The 15,775-nt window shown below is 40.5% G+C and overlaps 1 protein-coding gene across 9 annotated transcripts in view; it reads right to left on the minus strand.

Moving 5' to 3' along the window:
* The window catches only part of LOC118817098, a 103,806-nt gene that overhangs the window by 50,064 nt on the left and 37,967 nt on the right, over nt 1–15,775 (minus strand). For 8 of the 9 annotated variants that reach the window (XM_036583797.1, XM_036583798.1, XM_036583796.1 and 5 more), the window contains exon 17: nt 9,518–9,928. The exons of the other annotated variant lie outside the window; for it this stretch is intronic. In XM_036583797.1, the coding sequence (XP_036439690.1) occupies nt 9,518–9,928 (411 nt within the window). The remainder of the gene's footprint in view (nt 1–9,517; nt 9,929–15,775) is intronic. 9 annotated transcript variants of the gene reach the window in all.

The following is a 15,775-nucleotide window of genomic DNA, read 5'->3' on the forward strand; positions in this document are numbered from 1 at the left end:
CTCCAAATGGTTTCAAAGAAATATTAATAATATTCTTTTTTTATTTGAGAGAACGAATGACTTCTGGTCCAACTTATGTGCTCATATTTTTTAACCCTGTCAAAATTACTTATTCTTTTAATCTCAAAGATATTATTTGTTACTACAATAACTTTACTAACAAGCTTTTTGAGTATTGTTATTTTTTTCATTCTACATGCTAAATTCTTTATTTATAAACAGAAGTTTTCAAATTCTCAGCCAACCCTGTCCCTCTTTTAGTGGAATTTAAACCAGTACTCCAGTCCTTACATCTTGTAGAAACTAAGAAAAGTAATAGATTTTTGAATTTCTATGAGCAGCTTTATGGAGAGACACTTGTTTAACTGGCTTTCCTCCTGTGTGTGTGTGTGTGTGTGCGTGTGTGTGTGTGCGTGTGTGTGTGCCTAAGAGAGTGTGTGTATATGTGTATGTATGCATCCTCCTGTACTGTTCACATATTCTTATATGGTGTCTGATAATGTATTGGTCTGACGTTGGTTGTATATTTCATATATATTCTTTAAAGTAAAAAAAAATTAAAAATAAATAATATCCTATAGCAGAGACAGAGCGAGCTCACCTGGCCAACAGGTATCTGATCTTGCACTAATAAATTCTCTTAAACGTGAGAGAAAAAGAAATGCGCCAACCGCCAGATCTGTTACTTCAGCTAACAGACGCCTGCACTGACTAGCATCGCGTTGCGTGATGGGGGAGAAGGAGGGGCCATCCTACCCACCCAGATAGAGCGAGGCCAATTATGCTCTCTTGGACTCCCAGCTACGGATGGCTGTAGCATCACCAGGGATCAAACTCATGATCTCCTGATGATAGGGCCAACGCTTAGACGGTTGCGCCACTCGGGAGCCCCGGTTTGGAATAATTTAAGGGGTTAATCAAGATGAATTCAAGAACATTTTAAGCATTTAGTATTTGATACAACTGCTGATGGGCAATCAAGCTTTTTAACTGAGTCACATCAAATGTCTCAGCTCATCTAAAAACCGACTCTTTCAGCTCTAAAGTGGCTCTTTATTGAGGAGCACTGACAGTTTTCTTAATTCCAAACATAGTTAAATTTAGCAATTTTCACTTCCGGTTAGGAGCGGGAATGGAATAGACGTGCGGTAGTCTCGCTCCCGTATCGTTTTAGTATTTTTACCCTTTAAACCCTACAACATAGCTTCTCTTTTCAATTTATAGGACAAAAACAATTGTTATTGTTGTATTTCAATTAAATATGTCCTCCAAGTCAACCAAACCAAGCAAGAAGGATCACAGCGTCAAGGCTGACTCCAAAGACGAGGCGAGTAACGACATCAACATGGCGTCCCTGGCTGGTCTCTTGGAAGAACACCAAAAGTCCCTGTCTGCGGAATTCAAGTCTTGGATTTCAGTTCTAGAAACCAAACTCGATAGCATCCATGCCACGGTTTTCGAACATAACCAGAAAATTATCTCTCTCGAATCCAACGCTAGTCTCCTAGACGAGCGCATGCTAGCTCTTGAAGCAATTTGTGCTACGTTAAAGGAAACTAATGCCAAACTTTCAGCAAGAGTCATCGACCTTGAATCTCGAAGCCGCCGTAACAACATTAGAATCATCGGCCTACCAGAATCGATTGAGGGTCCTCGTCCTACGGTCTTTTTCTCGGAGCTTCTGGCGGAGATCCTCGGCGAGGAGATTCTGCCTTCTCCTCCGGAGCTCGACCGAGCACATAGGGCATTGACCAGTAAGCCAGGGCCAGGGGAGAAGCCGAGGGCGGTTATTATTCGACTACACCGTTACCAACAGAAAGAGAGAATCCTTGGCGAGGCCAGAGCCAAGAGAGGCATGCTACAATACCGTGGCAGCCCCATCGCTATCTACGAGGACTATGCCCCCAAGGTCCTGGAACAGCGCGCCAAGTATCGAGAGGTTTTAGCGGACCTCTACAATCTCGGCCTGAGGCCTGTGCTGCTGTTCCCGGCCAGGCTTATCATCACGACTAAGGACGGGGGTAAGAAGAGACTTGCTTCGGTTGAGGAGGCTAAAAGCTACCTAATGAATATCCGTGCTAATGGTGTGTAACGCTATCGAGAGCATTAAAGTTCGTGTTGGTTAAGGGCTACTAGCTAGCTTTTTGCTAGCAAAGTTTGCTTTGGCTGCTTAGCCGTCGCAGTTGGTAGCATTGGCTAACACAGTTAGCTTAGTTCACTGAGCACGTACTATTGGTCTGAGGACTGTTGTCGATTGAAGTGATCTGACAGTTGTCGATTGTTCTCTAGTTCTCTGTTACTGCATTTTCATTTTCATTTTTGGATCGGAATAACTCTTGGTATAAGTGGCAATTGTGACTGTCCCGCCTTTTGGCCCACACGTTAGCGTTGTTGCCCCACAACGCCAGTACGAAGGATTCACTTTCGAAAGTTGAACCACGGCCCTGAACTATATGACGACGTCAGCGCTCGACGGCTCTGGACTTCTCTGTTTAGGTGTCAAGGCGACTGCTTTACTGTTTGGTTTGCACCTCTGTGTGGGGGTTTGTGGTTTTGGGGGTAAGAGAACTGCTTGAGTACTATGACTGTTTCATTGTTAATCGTCAAAGCTTGTTCTTCTATTTGACTCATTTTATTTTAAATATTTTATTTTATTTTATTTTATTTATTTATCTGCGCCTCCCTTTTTTTATTATTATTTTTTATTTTTTATTTTTCTCCCTACCAGAGGGGAACACAGATATACTGTATATACTGTTCCTCCTTTAATCCCTTACATGCTTAGGTGTGTGTTTTTTTTTGTTTTTTTGTTTTTTTAAACAATTATTTTGTGGTTTTGTCCTGGTGTCCATAGGGGTTCTTCTTTATGTATGATGGGAACTGAGACTCCGGAAGTTAGACTAATAACCGTTCAGATTGGAGTTGGAATACTCAGATGGGATTACGTATAGGGATGGTTGGAAGAGCAGCCCTGGGGATTATTGGTGTCGTGGGTGTGGTGTGTGTTCTTCCTCTCCTCTTTTTTATTCTTACCTACCTTCACTTAGGCAGCCCAATCAACAATATCTTTTGAATGGCCAGCAGTGACATGACTTGCGGTGGTAGGGGAGTGCGTTTAGTTTCCTGGAATACTAAAGGGATGAATAACCCTATCAAAATCAGTAAGGTACTAACACAGTTACAACATCTTCGAGGTGATATCATATTTTTGCAAGAAACACACCTTCAAGCCACAGAAATCTCTCGTATTAAGAGGACTTGGATGGGACATTTATTTCATTCGAAATTTTCTGTCAGGGCCAGGGGGGCTGCTATCGCCATTCATAAAAACATCATGTTTGAACCAACAAATTCCATTCTAGACTCTAACAGGTGTTACGTTATAGTTTCAGGCTTACTTTATAATGTGCCAGTGATCTTGGCCTGTCTGTACGCCCCCACTTGGGATGACGAGGATTTTTTTAATAAGTTTTTCTCTAATCTTCCAAATGTGGATAGTCATTTCATAATCATGGGTGGCAACTTTAACCTCGTCCAGGATGCAAGTCTTGACAGGTCGTCGCTTAAGCAGGCCACCCTGTCTAAATCGGCCAGTGCTGTGTTAAATCATCAATCTCGATTAGGTCTGTCAGATCCTTGGAGATTTAAAAATCCGCAGGACAAAGCTTTCTCTTTCTTCTCTCATGTACACCACTCTTTCTCAAGGATCGATTTTTTTCTGCTAGATAACAGACTACTCCATCATGTTAACTCGTGATTATCACACCACTGTCATTTCGGACCACGCCCCTACAACAGTTCATATTAATTTTCCTTCTGCCCCAACCTTTGCCGAACAGTGGAGATTCAGTTCATATATGTTATCTAACAATGAGTTCAAGAACTTTATTGACACACAGATTAGTTTCTATTTTGCAGTTAACAATACCCCCGAGGTTGGCAGTGACATTTTATGGGAGGCCTTTAAGGCTTTTATCCGTGGGCAGGTGATTTCCTATTCCTCTCAGGTGAGACGGGCGGAGAGAGCCAGGTCCTTAGGGATAACAGACGAACTTTTCAAACTTGACACAATGTATGCCTCCACACCTTTCCCCGCTCTTTACAAGAAACGCCTTCAGTTACACTCAGAATATGACCTTTTGACGACACACAAAACAGTGAGACAACTGCGACAATCTAAACAACTGTTCTTCGAACAGGGAGATAAAGCGGGGAAGTTGCTGGCCCACCAGGCCCGTGAGGCCTAAGCCTCCAGATTGATTTCTAAGATCAAATTACCCTCGGGTGACACAATCTCAGATCCAGCTGAAATTAACAGAGTCTTTTTTGTTTATTATTCCAGTCTTTACAAGTCAGAACGGCCTCTTAACCCCTCAGAGTTACACTGCTGTCTTGACGCACTAAATTACCCCAAAGTTAATGAGTCTATAGCTGTGGACATGGGCAGGCCCATTTCTACCCTGGAGGTACAAGAGGCAATAGGGTCACTCCAAAATGGAAAATCCCCTGGGCCTGATGGCTTCACAGTGGAATTTTATAAAGCTTTTTCTACACAGCTACTCCCAATCTTGACAAGGTTATACAATGACTCATTTGATAAAGGCAGACTTCCACCAACCTTATCTGCAGCGACTATTTCTTTGTTACTTAAAAAGGATAAAGACCCTACCCTTTGCAGTAGTTATAGACCAATATTGCTCTTAAACGTAGACTTTAAAATTCTGGCCAAAGTTTTATCTCGCCGTCTTCAACAGATTATGCCAGACCTTATTGGTCCCGACCAAACAGGTTTAATACAGGGCAGACATTCATTCTTTAACACCAGGAGATTACTTAATATTCTTTACTCTCCTTCTTCTAACTGTCCTGAAATTGTAGTGCCCCTTGATGCTGAAAAAGCCTTCGATAGGGTGGAGTGGGGTTATCTGTTCTTCATTTTAGACAAATTTGGTTTTGACTCTAACTTTATTCGCTGGATCCGTCTCTTATACACCGCCCCAACCGCTTCCATCAATACTAACTAGCACGGATTCACCACCTTTTCCTTTGTACTGCGGGACACGCCAGCGATGCCCGCTGTCTCCCTTGCTTTTCGACTTGGCGATGGAGCCTTTAGCAATTTGGCTTCGTAGGAAAGATTTGAGGGCATTACACGTTACAATGTAGTCCATAAACTTTCCCTCTACGCAGATGATCTCCTTCTTTACATTTCTAACCCCACTTCATCCCTTCCACCAATACTGGAAATTTTGGACCAGTTTAGCCAACTCTCTGGTTATAAATTGAATTTGCAAAAAAGTGAGCTATTTCTTGTTAACTCTTTAGCAAAGTCCCTTCCGCATTCGATCTTTCCTTTTAATTCTGTACCAACTCATTTGATGACCTTTTCTCCAAAAACTTTCAGCCTCTGCTGGACAAATTTCAATTAGACGTAACCAGGTGGGCCTCCCTTCCATTGTCCCTTACGGGCCGTGTCAGCTTGATTAAAATGATCACACTCCCTAGGTTTTTATATACTTTTCAACATATCCCAGTGGTCATTAGTCAATCCTTTTTTGTTAACCGTGATCATCTGCTGAATATATTCCTATGGGACAACAAACCCGCGCGTCTCAAGAGGTCAGTTCTTCAGCTCTCACGGTCTGAAGGAGGCTTGGCGCTCCCTAATTTTCGTCACTACTATTGGGCTTGTAACATTCTAAATTACTTTACTGGGCCTACTGGAGAGCACCAAATGGTCTTCTACCTTGGGCTCATATGGAGATCTCGTCCTCCCGTAGCTCTCTATTTGCTATACTCTGCTCCCAGCTCCCCATATCTGCTAGTAAAGCTTCTACTAATCCAGTTGTTAACAGTACTATTAAAATTTGGCTCCAATTTAGGAAACATTTCGGTTTTCATAGGGCCTCAATCCATATGCCCATCCTAAAAAACCACTTGTTACCTCCATCCTGCTCTGACCCGGCTTTCCGCTTCTGGTCAAATAACCGGCTTACTACAGTCTTCGAGTTCTATAAGGACGGTGTCTTTTCATCTTTTTCAGACTTATCAACTAAATTTAACTTACCCAATAGTCACCTCTTTCGATTTTTTCAGGCCCGACATTTTGTTCAAAAGCTATTCCCTCACTTCCCCAACTGCTCCCCTGAAACCTACATCGACCAATTTCTTATTCTTGATCACTCCCAGAAGCGACTCATATCTGTTATTTATAATTTAATTAAAACTGTACAGGTAGCACCTACTGAAACTCTTAAAAAATCTTGGGAGGAGAATTTGGGAATTACTATTTCAGACGACCACCGGGCTCGCATCCTGGACCGGGTACATTCCTCATCCATATGTGCCAGACATGGCCTACTGCAATGTAAGGTGCTTCACAAAGCCCACTTTACTAATGCAAGGCTGGCAAAGATATTTCCGAATCGAAGTGATGCTTGTGAGAGATGTAAACAATCTCCAGCTGACCACGTACATATGTTCTGGTCGTGCCCCCAACTTACAAGCTTTTGGTCTAATATATTTGATACGCTCAATCAAGTCCTCAACTGTAATTTAGACCCTAATCCCTTAACAGCCCTATTTGGCATCACCCCCGATCTGTGCCTGCCTGCAACCTCACAATGTGTTATTGCCTTCACAACCTTGCTGGCCAGATGTGCCACTCTTCTTAAATGGAAACAGGCCTCTCCACCATTGCATGATAGGTGGATCCAGGATGTCCTATTATGCAATAAGCTCGAAAAGCTAAGATTTTCCCTGAAGTGTTCCTTGAGATCCTTTCACAGGACCTGGGATCCTATGCTTGATTTTATCAACAGCTCTGTTATACTTGGGGATAGCGATGCCTAAATATGTGAATTGAGTTTTTTTTTTATATTATTATTAATTAATTTTATTATTATTATTATTATTTATTATTATTTTTTTTTATCTCCCCCTCTAATTTTATTCATAGTTTTGTACATATCATAATGTATCATTTACATGTATTATTATTTACATATTGATTTGGACTACTCTTGTTCTGGTTGATATTCGGTTTATCTCTGTCAGATTCCCAGGAGCAGCTTAATAGGGGGGTGGGGGGATTAAGGTCCAAGGGTAAGGGGTTGATGCAGAAGCACACTTTTCATTGTATCACTTCAACAATGTAATATGTTTGTGATTCTACAAAAGCTAATAAAAAGATTTGGAAAAAAAAAAAAATAAAATAGCAATTTTATCTATCAGTTACAACCTCATTTAAGGTAGTTGGGACACTGTGCAGAATGTAAATAAAAATAGAATGCAATGATATGCAAATCATGTAAACCATATTTTTAAAGAAAAAAATACTACAGTCAACATATCAAATGTTGAATCTGAGAAAATGTATTGTTTTTTGAAAAATATATGCCCATTTTGAATTTGATGCCAACAACACATTCCAAAAAGGTTGGGACGGGGGCCTGTTTACCACTGTGTTTCATCACCTCTTCTTTTAACATCACTCTGTAAGTGTTTGGAAACTGAGGAGACACTGCTGTAGATTTGAAAGTGAAATGTTTTCTCATTCTTGTTTGATACAGGATTTCAGCTGCTTAACAGTTCAGAGTCTCCTTTGTTGTATTTTTCATTTCATAATGCGCAAAATGTTATCAGTGGGTGACAGGTCTGGACTACATGCAGGTCAGTTTAGCACCTGGACTCTTTTAATACAGAGCAATGCTGTTGTAATACATGCAGAATGTGGTTTGACATTGTATTGCTGAAATAATCAAGGCTGTCGTCTGGATGGCAGCATATGTTGCCAAAACATGTATATATCGTTCAGCATTAAGGGTGCCTTCACAGATGTGCACGCTATGTGCACTAATGCACCCCTATACCATCATGAATACTGGCTTTTGAACTGTTCACTGATAACAAGCTGAGGGGTCTTTAGCCTGAAGGACACAGTGTCCATGATTTCCAAAAAGAATTTCAAATGTTGATTTGTCAGACCACAGGACACTTTTCCACTTCACCTCAATCCATTTTAAATGAGCTCAGGCCCAGAGAAGGTGGCAGCATTTCTGAATCCTGTTTATGTTTGGTTTCTGCTTTGCATTTTAGAGTTTTAACTTGCATTTGTGGATGCAGCAACAGACAGTAGTTTTGAGAATTGTTCCTGAGCCCATGCAGTGATTTCTACAACAGAATCATGTCCGTTTTTAATGCAGTGTCGTCTGAGGGCCCAAAGATCACGGCCAGCAAATGCTGGTTTTTGGCCTTGTCCCTTGCATACAGAGATTTCTCCAGATTCTCTGAATCTTTTAATGATATGTACTATAGATGATGAAAAGAAAAGTTCTTTGCTATTTTATGTTGAGAAAGTTATTCTTGAATTGTAGCACTATTTGCTTGCACAGTCTTTCACAGAGTGGTGAACCCTCCTCATCTTTACTTCTAAAAGACTCGCCCTCTCTGGGATGCTCTTTTTATACTCAATCATCTTACTGACCTGTCGCCAATTAATCACCAGGTAGAAATACACAACTTTACCAGCCTTTTGTTGCCCCCGTCCCAACTTTTTTGGAATGTGTTGTTGGCAATAAATTCAAAATGGGGATATTCCCTCTAAAAACAATAGCATTTCTCAGTTTCAACATTTGATATGTTGTCTTTGTACTATTTTCAATGAAATATAGGGTTTAAATGATTTGCACATCATCGCATTTTGTTTTTATTTACATTTTGCACAGCGTCCCAACTTTTTTGGAAATGGGGTTATAATTTTCAGCAGGTCTTAATCGAGATTCCAATGAACAAAAAATTGCCTTAACTTTTTAAATTAAAACTGAAAAGAACTGCTGCTACAAATACACACTTTGTGTTCCAAAGACAGGAACTTAGATGAAAAAACTGCAAGAAAAGAACATCATAAATAATTAATGACTGAATATTATTCCTAATGCTGTTCAGGTCATCATTAAGGGCTTGGACAATGCAGAAAAAATCTGACTTCCTCTCTGACTGACAGGAGGAATAAAGAAAAAAGAGGGAATAAAAATGTTTATATTAAGTTTGTACTCATAGATTTTTCTCTGTACTTGTGTTCATTTCAAATGAGAAGCAAAAGTGGCAAATACTTTAGCGTAGAACCCTGTAGATACATGTTATACAGCACATTAACAGTGAGTTTACTGTGAGACACTGAATATAAAATACACTGGGACAGATTCATAAGTCAGTGATAACAGCACACCGTCACGCAAAATTTGTGTCATAGTAAATAAGAGCTATTCATTCAAAGTCATTCAAAGTCATTCTAGTGGTGAATAGTGTGCAGCGTTAGCAGTTCTGCGAAATATGCTGGTAATCCTCGTTTATGGACGAGCAAACGTTGCCAACATGCTATTTACTTTTCTCGTCACAGTGGATCTGGCACTACGTTTCAAATCTGGCAAAACTGACAAAAACCTTTTTATATATTGCCTTGCATCATGAAAACTTAAATGTTCTTTTACAGATATTATAAATGATTAAAACGCACCTCAGCTGGGAGATGTACGGCAGACACTGAAGGAAACTCCTCACTTCACTCTCTTCATCTGACCAGCCTCTCAGCTTTACTGGTTTCTTCACTGTTTGGAGTTTCAGCACTTCTAGGAAGAGGGAGCTCTTTCTCTCTGAGAGGTTTATGATCCAGACTGCAGGAGCTGACTGGTAAACTGGCTGTAATGCTGGAAGAACACTCCTGCCTGTCTGAGTCTCATAGTTCTTCACATGTGAGAACAGATCCAGCAGGAACTCTTCTTTGTCACCATATGAACATGACATCAGTTCTTCTACAGTTGTCTGAATGTTCTCTTTCTGATATAGAGCTGCTTGCAAACACAGATCCAGCAGGAATGAATTCACTCTCTTTCTCCACTCAGCACTCTCACCCTGTAGAGTTCTGAATCTGCAGAGTTAGGAAACGAGAGAAATGAGAAATTTCCTCACTCCAACTGGAGTAAACAAACTGTCTCAAAAATTGTAACGACTACTGAATATAATGTTAAATTACAACCCCAATTCCAAAAAGCTGGGATGCTGTGTAAAATGTAAATAAATGTAAATAAAAATAGAATGCAATGATTTGCAAATTTCATAACTCATATTTTATTCACTACAGAACATAGAACACATATCAGATGTTGAAAGTGAGACATTTTACCATTTAATGAAAAATATTAACTCATTTAGAACTTGATGGCAGCAACGCACGGGTTGTAAAAACAAAAAGTCAAATTAAAGCCAACTGCTTTATTTTTGTGTTGAACAATCCATTTATGTAATGTTCCTGTGTATTATGTGTTTTAATGACATCCAATATAAAATGGTTGTTCCTCAAGGGCACAATGAAAGAGAGACATGACCAGAAGCACAACAACCTGTCTGGAAAACACCAACACTGCATTCACATAATTGCTTTGGAAAAGAAAAGTCATTCTGCACCTCACAATGGTGTGCAGCTCCAATTAAGCCATGTAAACGTTGCCATGGTCACTGAGCCAGTGAAAATGGACGATAATTACAGGAGAGCTTTAGCAATGTACACTGTTTATTTACGGTGGAAAAAATTAACATCTGGTTTATTCCACTGCTGTGGTCGATGGCCAAAGTTGGGAAAATTGAACTCTTGCTGGATTGTTCCACTCACCAAAGCAGTCTGCGGAATGTTGCTGCTTGCGGTGACAGAATTTTCTGTTGTGGCTCCACTGAAAACAATGTAATATCCTGTTTGCTGTTGTCCATCTACAGGAAACGTTAACACAGCATAAGGTCTCTACATCCTGCCAGTACAACTGCACTACAGCACTCTAATGCTGGCATAAAGATCATTTGGATGGACGCATACCCGTTTGTGCCCACATGCTACTTTACTGGTCAGAAATTATGGTGACTGTGAGAACGTGTATGGAGTGGCACAACAGTCTGACACTGCAGCAGAATTTTTGATCCTACTTTGATCTACAAACATGCTTGCACTACTGCCACCTTGGACCAAGTATTATCACAAGTAAGAGTATCTCCATGACTTCAAGCAGAGGCATAAACACCTGTACAATTTCTCACAGCTCAATGTTTTGCAGAAATACAATATCACCCCACTTATATATGAATTACTAACAATAGGTTGGTGGTGCATTGCCTGAGACTGGACCTGGATATGGCCACACACACCAACTGACTCCTGTATTAATGCACTAAGTGATTAAAACTCACTCTGATATTTATGGGTATTTTTGGAAACATGGAAATTTCAGGAAACAAGATGTTTCTTTATAGTTATAACCTTCTTAGCAGATTTTATATGGTGTAAAAGGTCGAGATCTAAACCGTCTCAAGAAGATCTGTGGTTGGTTTCATCTTAAAGACCAGTTAAGTGTGGCTAATTTAACCACCTGCTGACAGATCATAGAGCAATACAAATTAATATTGTGCTACATCATTCTACCTTTGCATATTTGCATAATTCATACTGGAAACTGGATAGCTCTGTATTAAAACATAAAGCCACATCTTGATACAGTTCTACTGGAATGAAACTAAATCAGGAAGCATGGAAAAACCTGGGAACTCTTTAAATTTGAAACTGGAAAATATTTTTTAAACATTCTGCAGTAAACTAACTGAAATAAGGAGAACTGAAAAAGAGAAAATAATTTCCAGTATTACTTATTTGTCCACAAAACACATTAATAATCTGTTATAATAAAAGAAACAGAAACTCTTTTTGAATGTCAAATTAAACTAGATAGGACTAATCAATCAAGAGCTAAGGTGGCCGCTGTAAGGTCACAGAGATGTTTGCTGACGAGGCTGAACAAAATTCTGCCTAATTTTTTTATTTGAAAAATCACAATCAAAAAACAACATTCATCAATTTAAGATTTAGAGACCCTTATTAGTCCCACAATGGGGAAATTTCACCTCCGCATTTAACCCATCCATGCAGTGAAACACCACATATACACTAGTGAGCACACACACGAGGGGGCAGTGAGCACACTTGCCCGGAGTGGTGGGCAGCCCTATCCACAGCGCCTGGGGAGCAGTTGGGTGGGCAGCCCTATCCGCAGCGCCCGAGGAGCAGTTGCTCAAGGGCACCTCAGTCACGTGCTGTCAGCTCTGGGGATCGAAACTGGCGACCTTCTGCCTACTGCCCCTTAAAGTATGAAATATGAGCTGAGAGGCAGCTTGATGACGATAGAGCTTAATCCTCATTGGCCAGAAGCTCAGACACAAACTGTACCCAGTTAGCAGGAACACATTGATTCATTGTTAATTTTTTATCATAATCATCATTTTGGTCAAGATGAAATTTCAACACTGTGTTGTATCAACGTTAAACTATCAATGAAAGTCATCAGCCTGTGACCTGGGCAGTAATAATGTTGAACATATAATGATGTATAGTAAAGCGCCAGAAAATGCGACAGATACACCAGGAGTGAATTCTCTCACATGTCCTGCTCCTCAAGTCCTCCTCACAGCTCACTGCTGTCTCTGTAAGAGGTCAGAAAATATTTGAATCTCTAATAAAATGTAATGGAGGACGTTGTCCATAACACAGCTTTACTTAGAACTCTGCACAGCAAACAGAATACAGGAAGGAAAACAGAGTCCTAGGTCAGCTCCTGGCTTTTACTGTTAGCTCTCTCCCTCTAGCTCTCACCTTGCCCTCTGACACTTGCAGCAATAACACACAACCCTGGTCATACCTAACCCCACCATTCAGAATAACAGTTAACCGTTCACTCCTTCTCCATGTTCTGGATTTCCTTTCACTCTCTCTGCCAGTTTTGACTCTCTTTTTATTCCTTCTTCCTGTTATAATTGTCTTTACTCTTTTCCTCACCGTTCTGATTCTCTTCTCTCTCTCTCTCTCTGTTCTGATTCTCCTTTCACTCTTTCTCTGTTCCGATTCTCCTTTCACTCTTTCTCTCTGTTCTGATTCTCCTTTCCTCTCCTCACTGTTGTGATTCTCTTTTCACTCTCTCTCTCTGTTCTGATTCTCCTTTCACTCTCTCTCTGTTCTGATTCTCCTTTCCTCTCCTCACTGTTGTGATTCTCTTTTCACTCTCTCTCTCTGTTCTGATTCTCCTTTCACTCTCTCTCTGTTCTGATTCTCCTTTCACTCTCTCTCTGTTCTGATTCTCCTTTCTCTCTCTCTCTGTTCTGATTCTCCTTTCACTCTTTCTCTCTGTTCTGGTTCTCCTCTGTCTGATTCTCCTTTCACTCTCTCTCTGTTCTGATTCTCCTTTCCTCTCCTCACTGTTGTGATTCTCTTTTCACTCTCTCTCTCTGTTCTGATTCTCCCTTCACTCTCACTCTCTGCTCTGATTCTCCTTTCACTCTCTCTCTGTTCTGAGTCTCCTTTCCTCTCCTCTCTGTCCTGATTCTCCTTTCACTCTCTCTCTCTATTCTGATTCTCCTTTCACTCTCTCCCTGTTCTGGTTCTCCTTTCAGTCTCTCCCTGTTCTGATTCTCTGGTACTCTGGCTGCTTGGTGGTTGACTTGCTGTTAAATGAAGATAGACAACTGTTTGTACACTTATGCTGTCAAATACTTGATTATGTCCATGTCCACCTACTACTAGCTCTGTGGTGAAAACCGGTTCTATACAGACTTCATGAAAACAGAAAGCATTCAATAGAGAGATACTGGGGCACTATGGGGAATGTAGTGTTTGTAGTGAATTCACATGGTCACATAGAAATATATAATATCCAAGTCAGATAGAATGCATTGTGCTTTGACTTCAGCTGTCAGTTTTCACTGCATATATAAACATTCCTTGATAAAAATGATCCAACGTGGCATGTGGGCAGGTGTGAAACCTGAGTTCTGATACTTTAAATCGGATCAAAGAGATTCTTTCATTTTGCTTGAATGATTTGAACAATTTGGATCAATATTTACAGGTAGAGGAAAGCTTCAAATGTTTTGCCATATTGTCTGAAAAGCTTTATTAACAGCTTTTCTAGAACATCTTCAAACCAAGAGAGGCTAATCAATACTAAACAGTACTAAACCTCTCTAACTCTCTGGAATCCTTTAACCCCAATGATAAGTGGAGTGATCCCAAAATATTTCCAATAAGCCCTCAGAGAAATATTTAAATGAAGATGCTCCAGAATGGACGCCTTGCTATCTGGGCAGGCCTGATATCACTAAATAGACCTTAAGTAATCACTACAGTGATCACTATTCTTTCAAAATAGAACAAAGGGATTTTTCTGACTTACACAATCCAAATATATAGTCTTCCTAAAACAACTGTTCAAATCGCCCCACAAATAAAATTCCAATAAATTCACATACACTATATGGTCAAAAGTATGTCACCATCACACCCACATGAGCTTGTTCATGTCATCAGACTGCCAGATAGTGAAGCGTGACATATCACTCCAGAGAACACGTTTACACTGCACCAGTGTTCAACAGCAGTGTGCTTTGCACCACTCCAGCCAACACTTGGCACTGCAATCTTACTTTTGTGTGCTGCAGTTCGGTCATGAAAACCCATTCATAAAGCGCTTGTTGCACAGTTCTTGTGCTGATGTTGCTTCCACAGGCAGTCTGAAACTGTTTGTCTGGTCTACTGCGTCACAGCTGAGCTGTTGCTGATCCTAGATGCCTCCATTTCACTAAAGTAGCACTCACAGTTGACTGAGACAGATCCAGCAGGGCAGAAATTTCATGAACTGACTTGTTTCAAAGGTGTCGGCCTATGACAGACGTTTAACGTCACTGAGCTTTTCAGTGTGACTTATTCTACTGCTAGTGTTTGTCGATGGAGACCGCAAGGCTGTGTGCTTGATTTTTTACACCTGTTAGCAGGTTAGGTTTGGCTGAAACACCTGAATTCAATAATAAAAAGGGGTGTCGACTTACTTTTGGCCACACAGTGTAAATATTTCCACTGAGGTCTCCCTGAGCTGTATTTCTGAAAACAGTAACTTCCACAATGCAACCGCTCAACAGTTCGGGATGTCCTTCGTCGTATTTTTCATTCCATCATGTGCCAAATGTTTTCAGTGGGTGACAGGTCTGGACCGCAGGCAGGTCCGTTTAAAACCCAGTCTCTTTTAATACGGAGCAATGCTGTTGTAATACATGCAGAATGTGGTCTTACTGAAATAAGCAGGGCCTTCCTTGAAAAAGGTGTCATCTGGATGGCAGCATATGTTGCCAAAACTTGTATATGTCATTTAGCATTAATGGTGCCTTCACAGATGTGCACGTCACCCATGCCATGTGCACTAATGCACTATGCCATCATAAATACTGGCTTTTCAACTGTGCACTGATAACAAGCTGAGTGGTCTTTAGCCCAGAGGACACAGTGTCCATGATTTCCAAAAAGAATTTCAGATGTTGATTTGTCGGACCACAGGACACTTTTCCACGTCGCCTCTGAGCTTAACTTCTTCCAAAATAACAGAACTAGGCTAAAATATTAACTGGGTTTAGTTTAAAAAAACTGAACAGGGTAGAAGTTGATTTGAAATGTTTGAGGTTTGAATTATAAATGTTATGTTTGTTTATCTAAATAATTATTTTACTTTGCACTGTGTCATTCATTATATTCATCTGAGGTTTAACTGACAATTTTTTCAGTGTATTTTTGAAGAAGTATTTAACAAATACATACACAAACACACACACACACACACACACACACACACACACACACACACACACACACACACACACACACACATTTTCTAAGCCGCTCACCCTTCTGGGTCACGGA

This window comes from Colossoma macropomum, unplaced genomic scaffold, assembly GCF_904425465.1.
Source record: "Colossoma macropomum unplaced genomic scaffold, Colossoma_macropomum, whole genome shotgun sequence".
Lineage (NCBI taxonomy): Eukaryota > Metazoa > Chordata > Actinopteri > Characiformes > Serrasalmidae > Colossoma > Colossoma macropomum.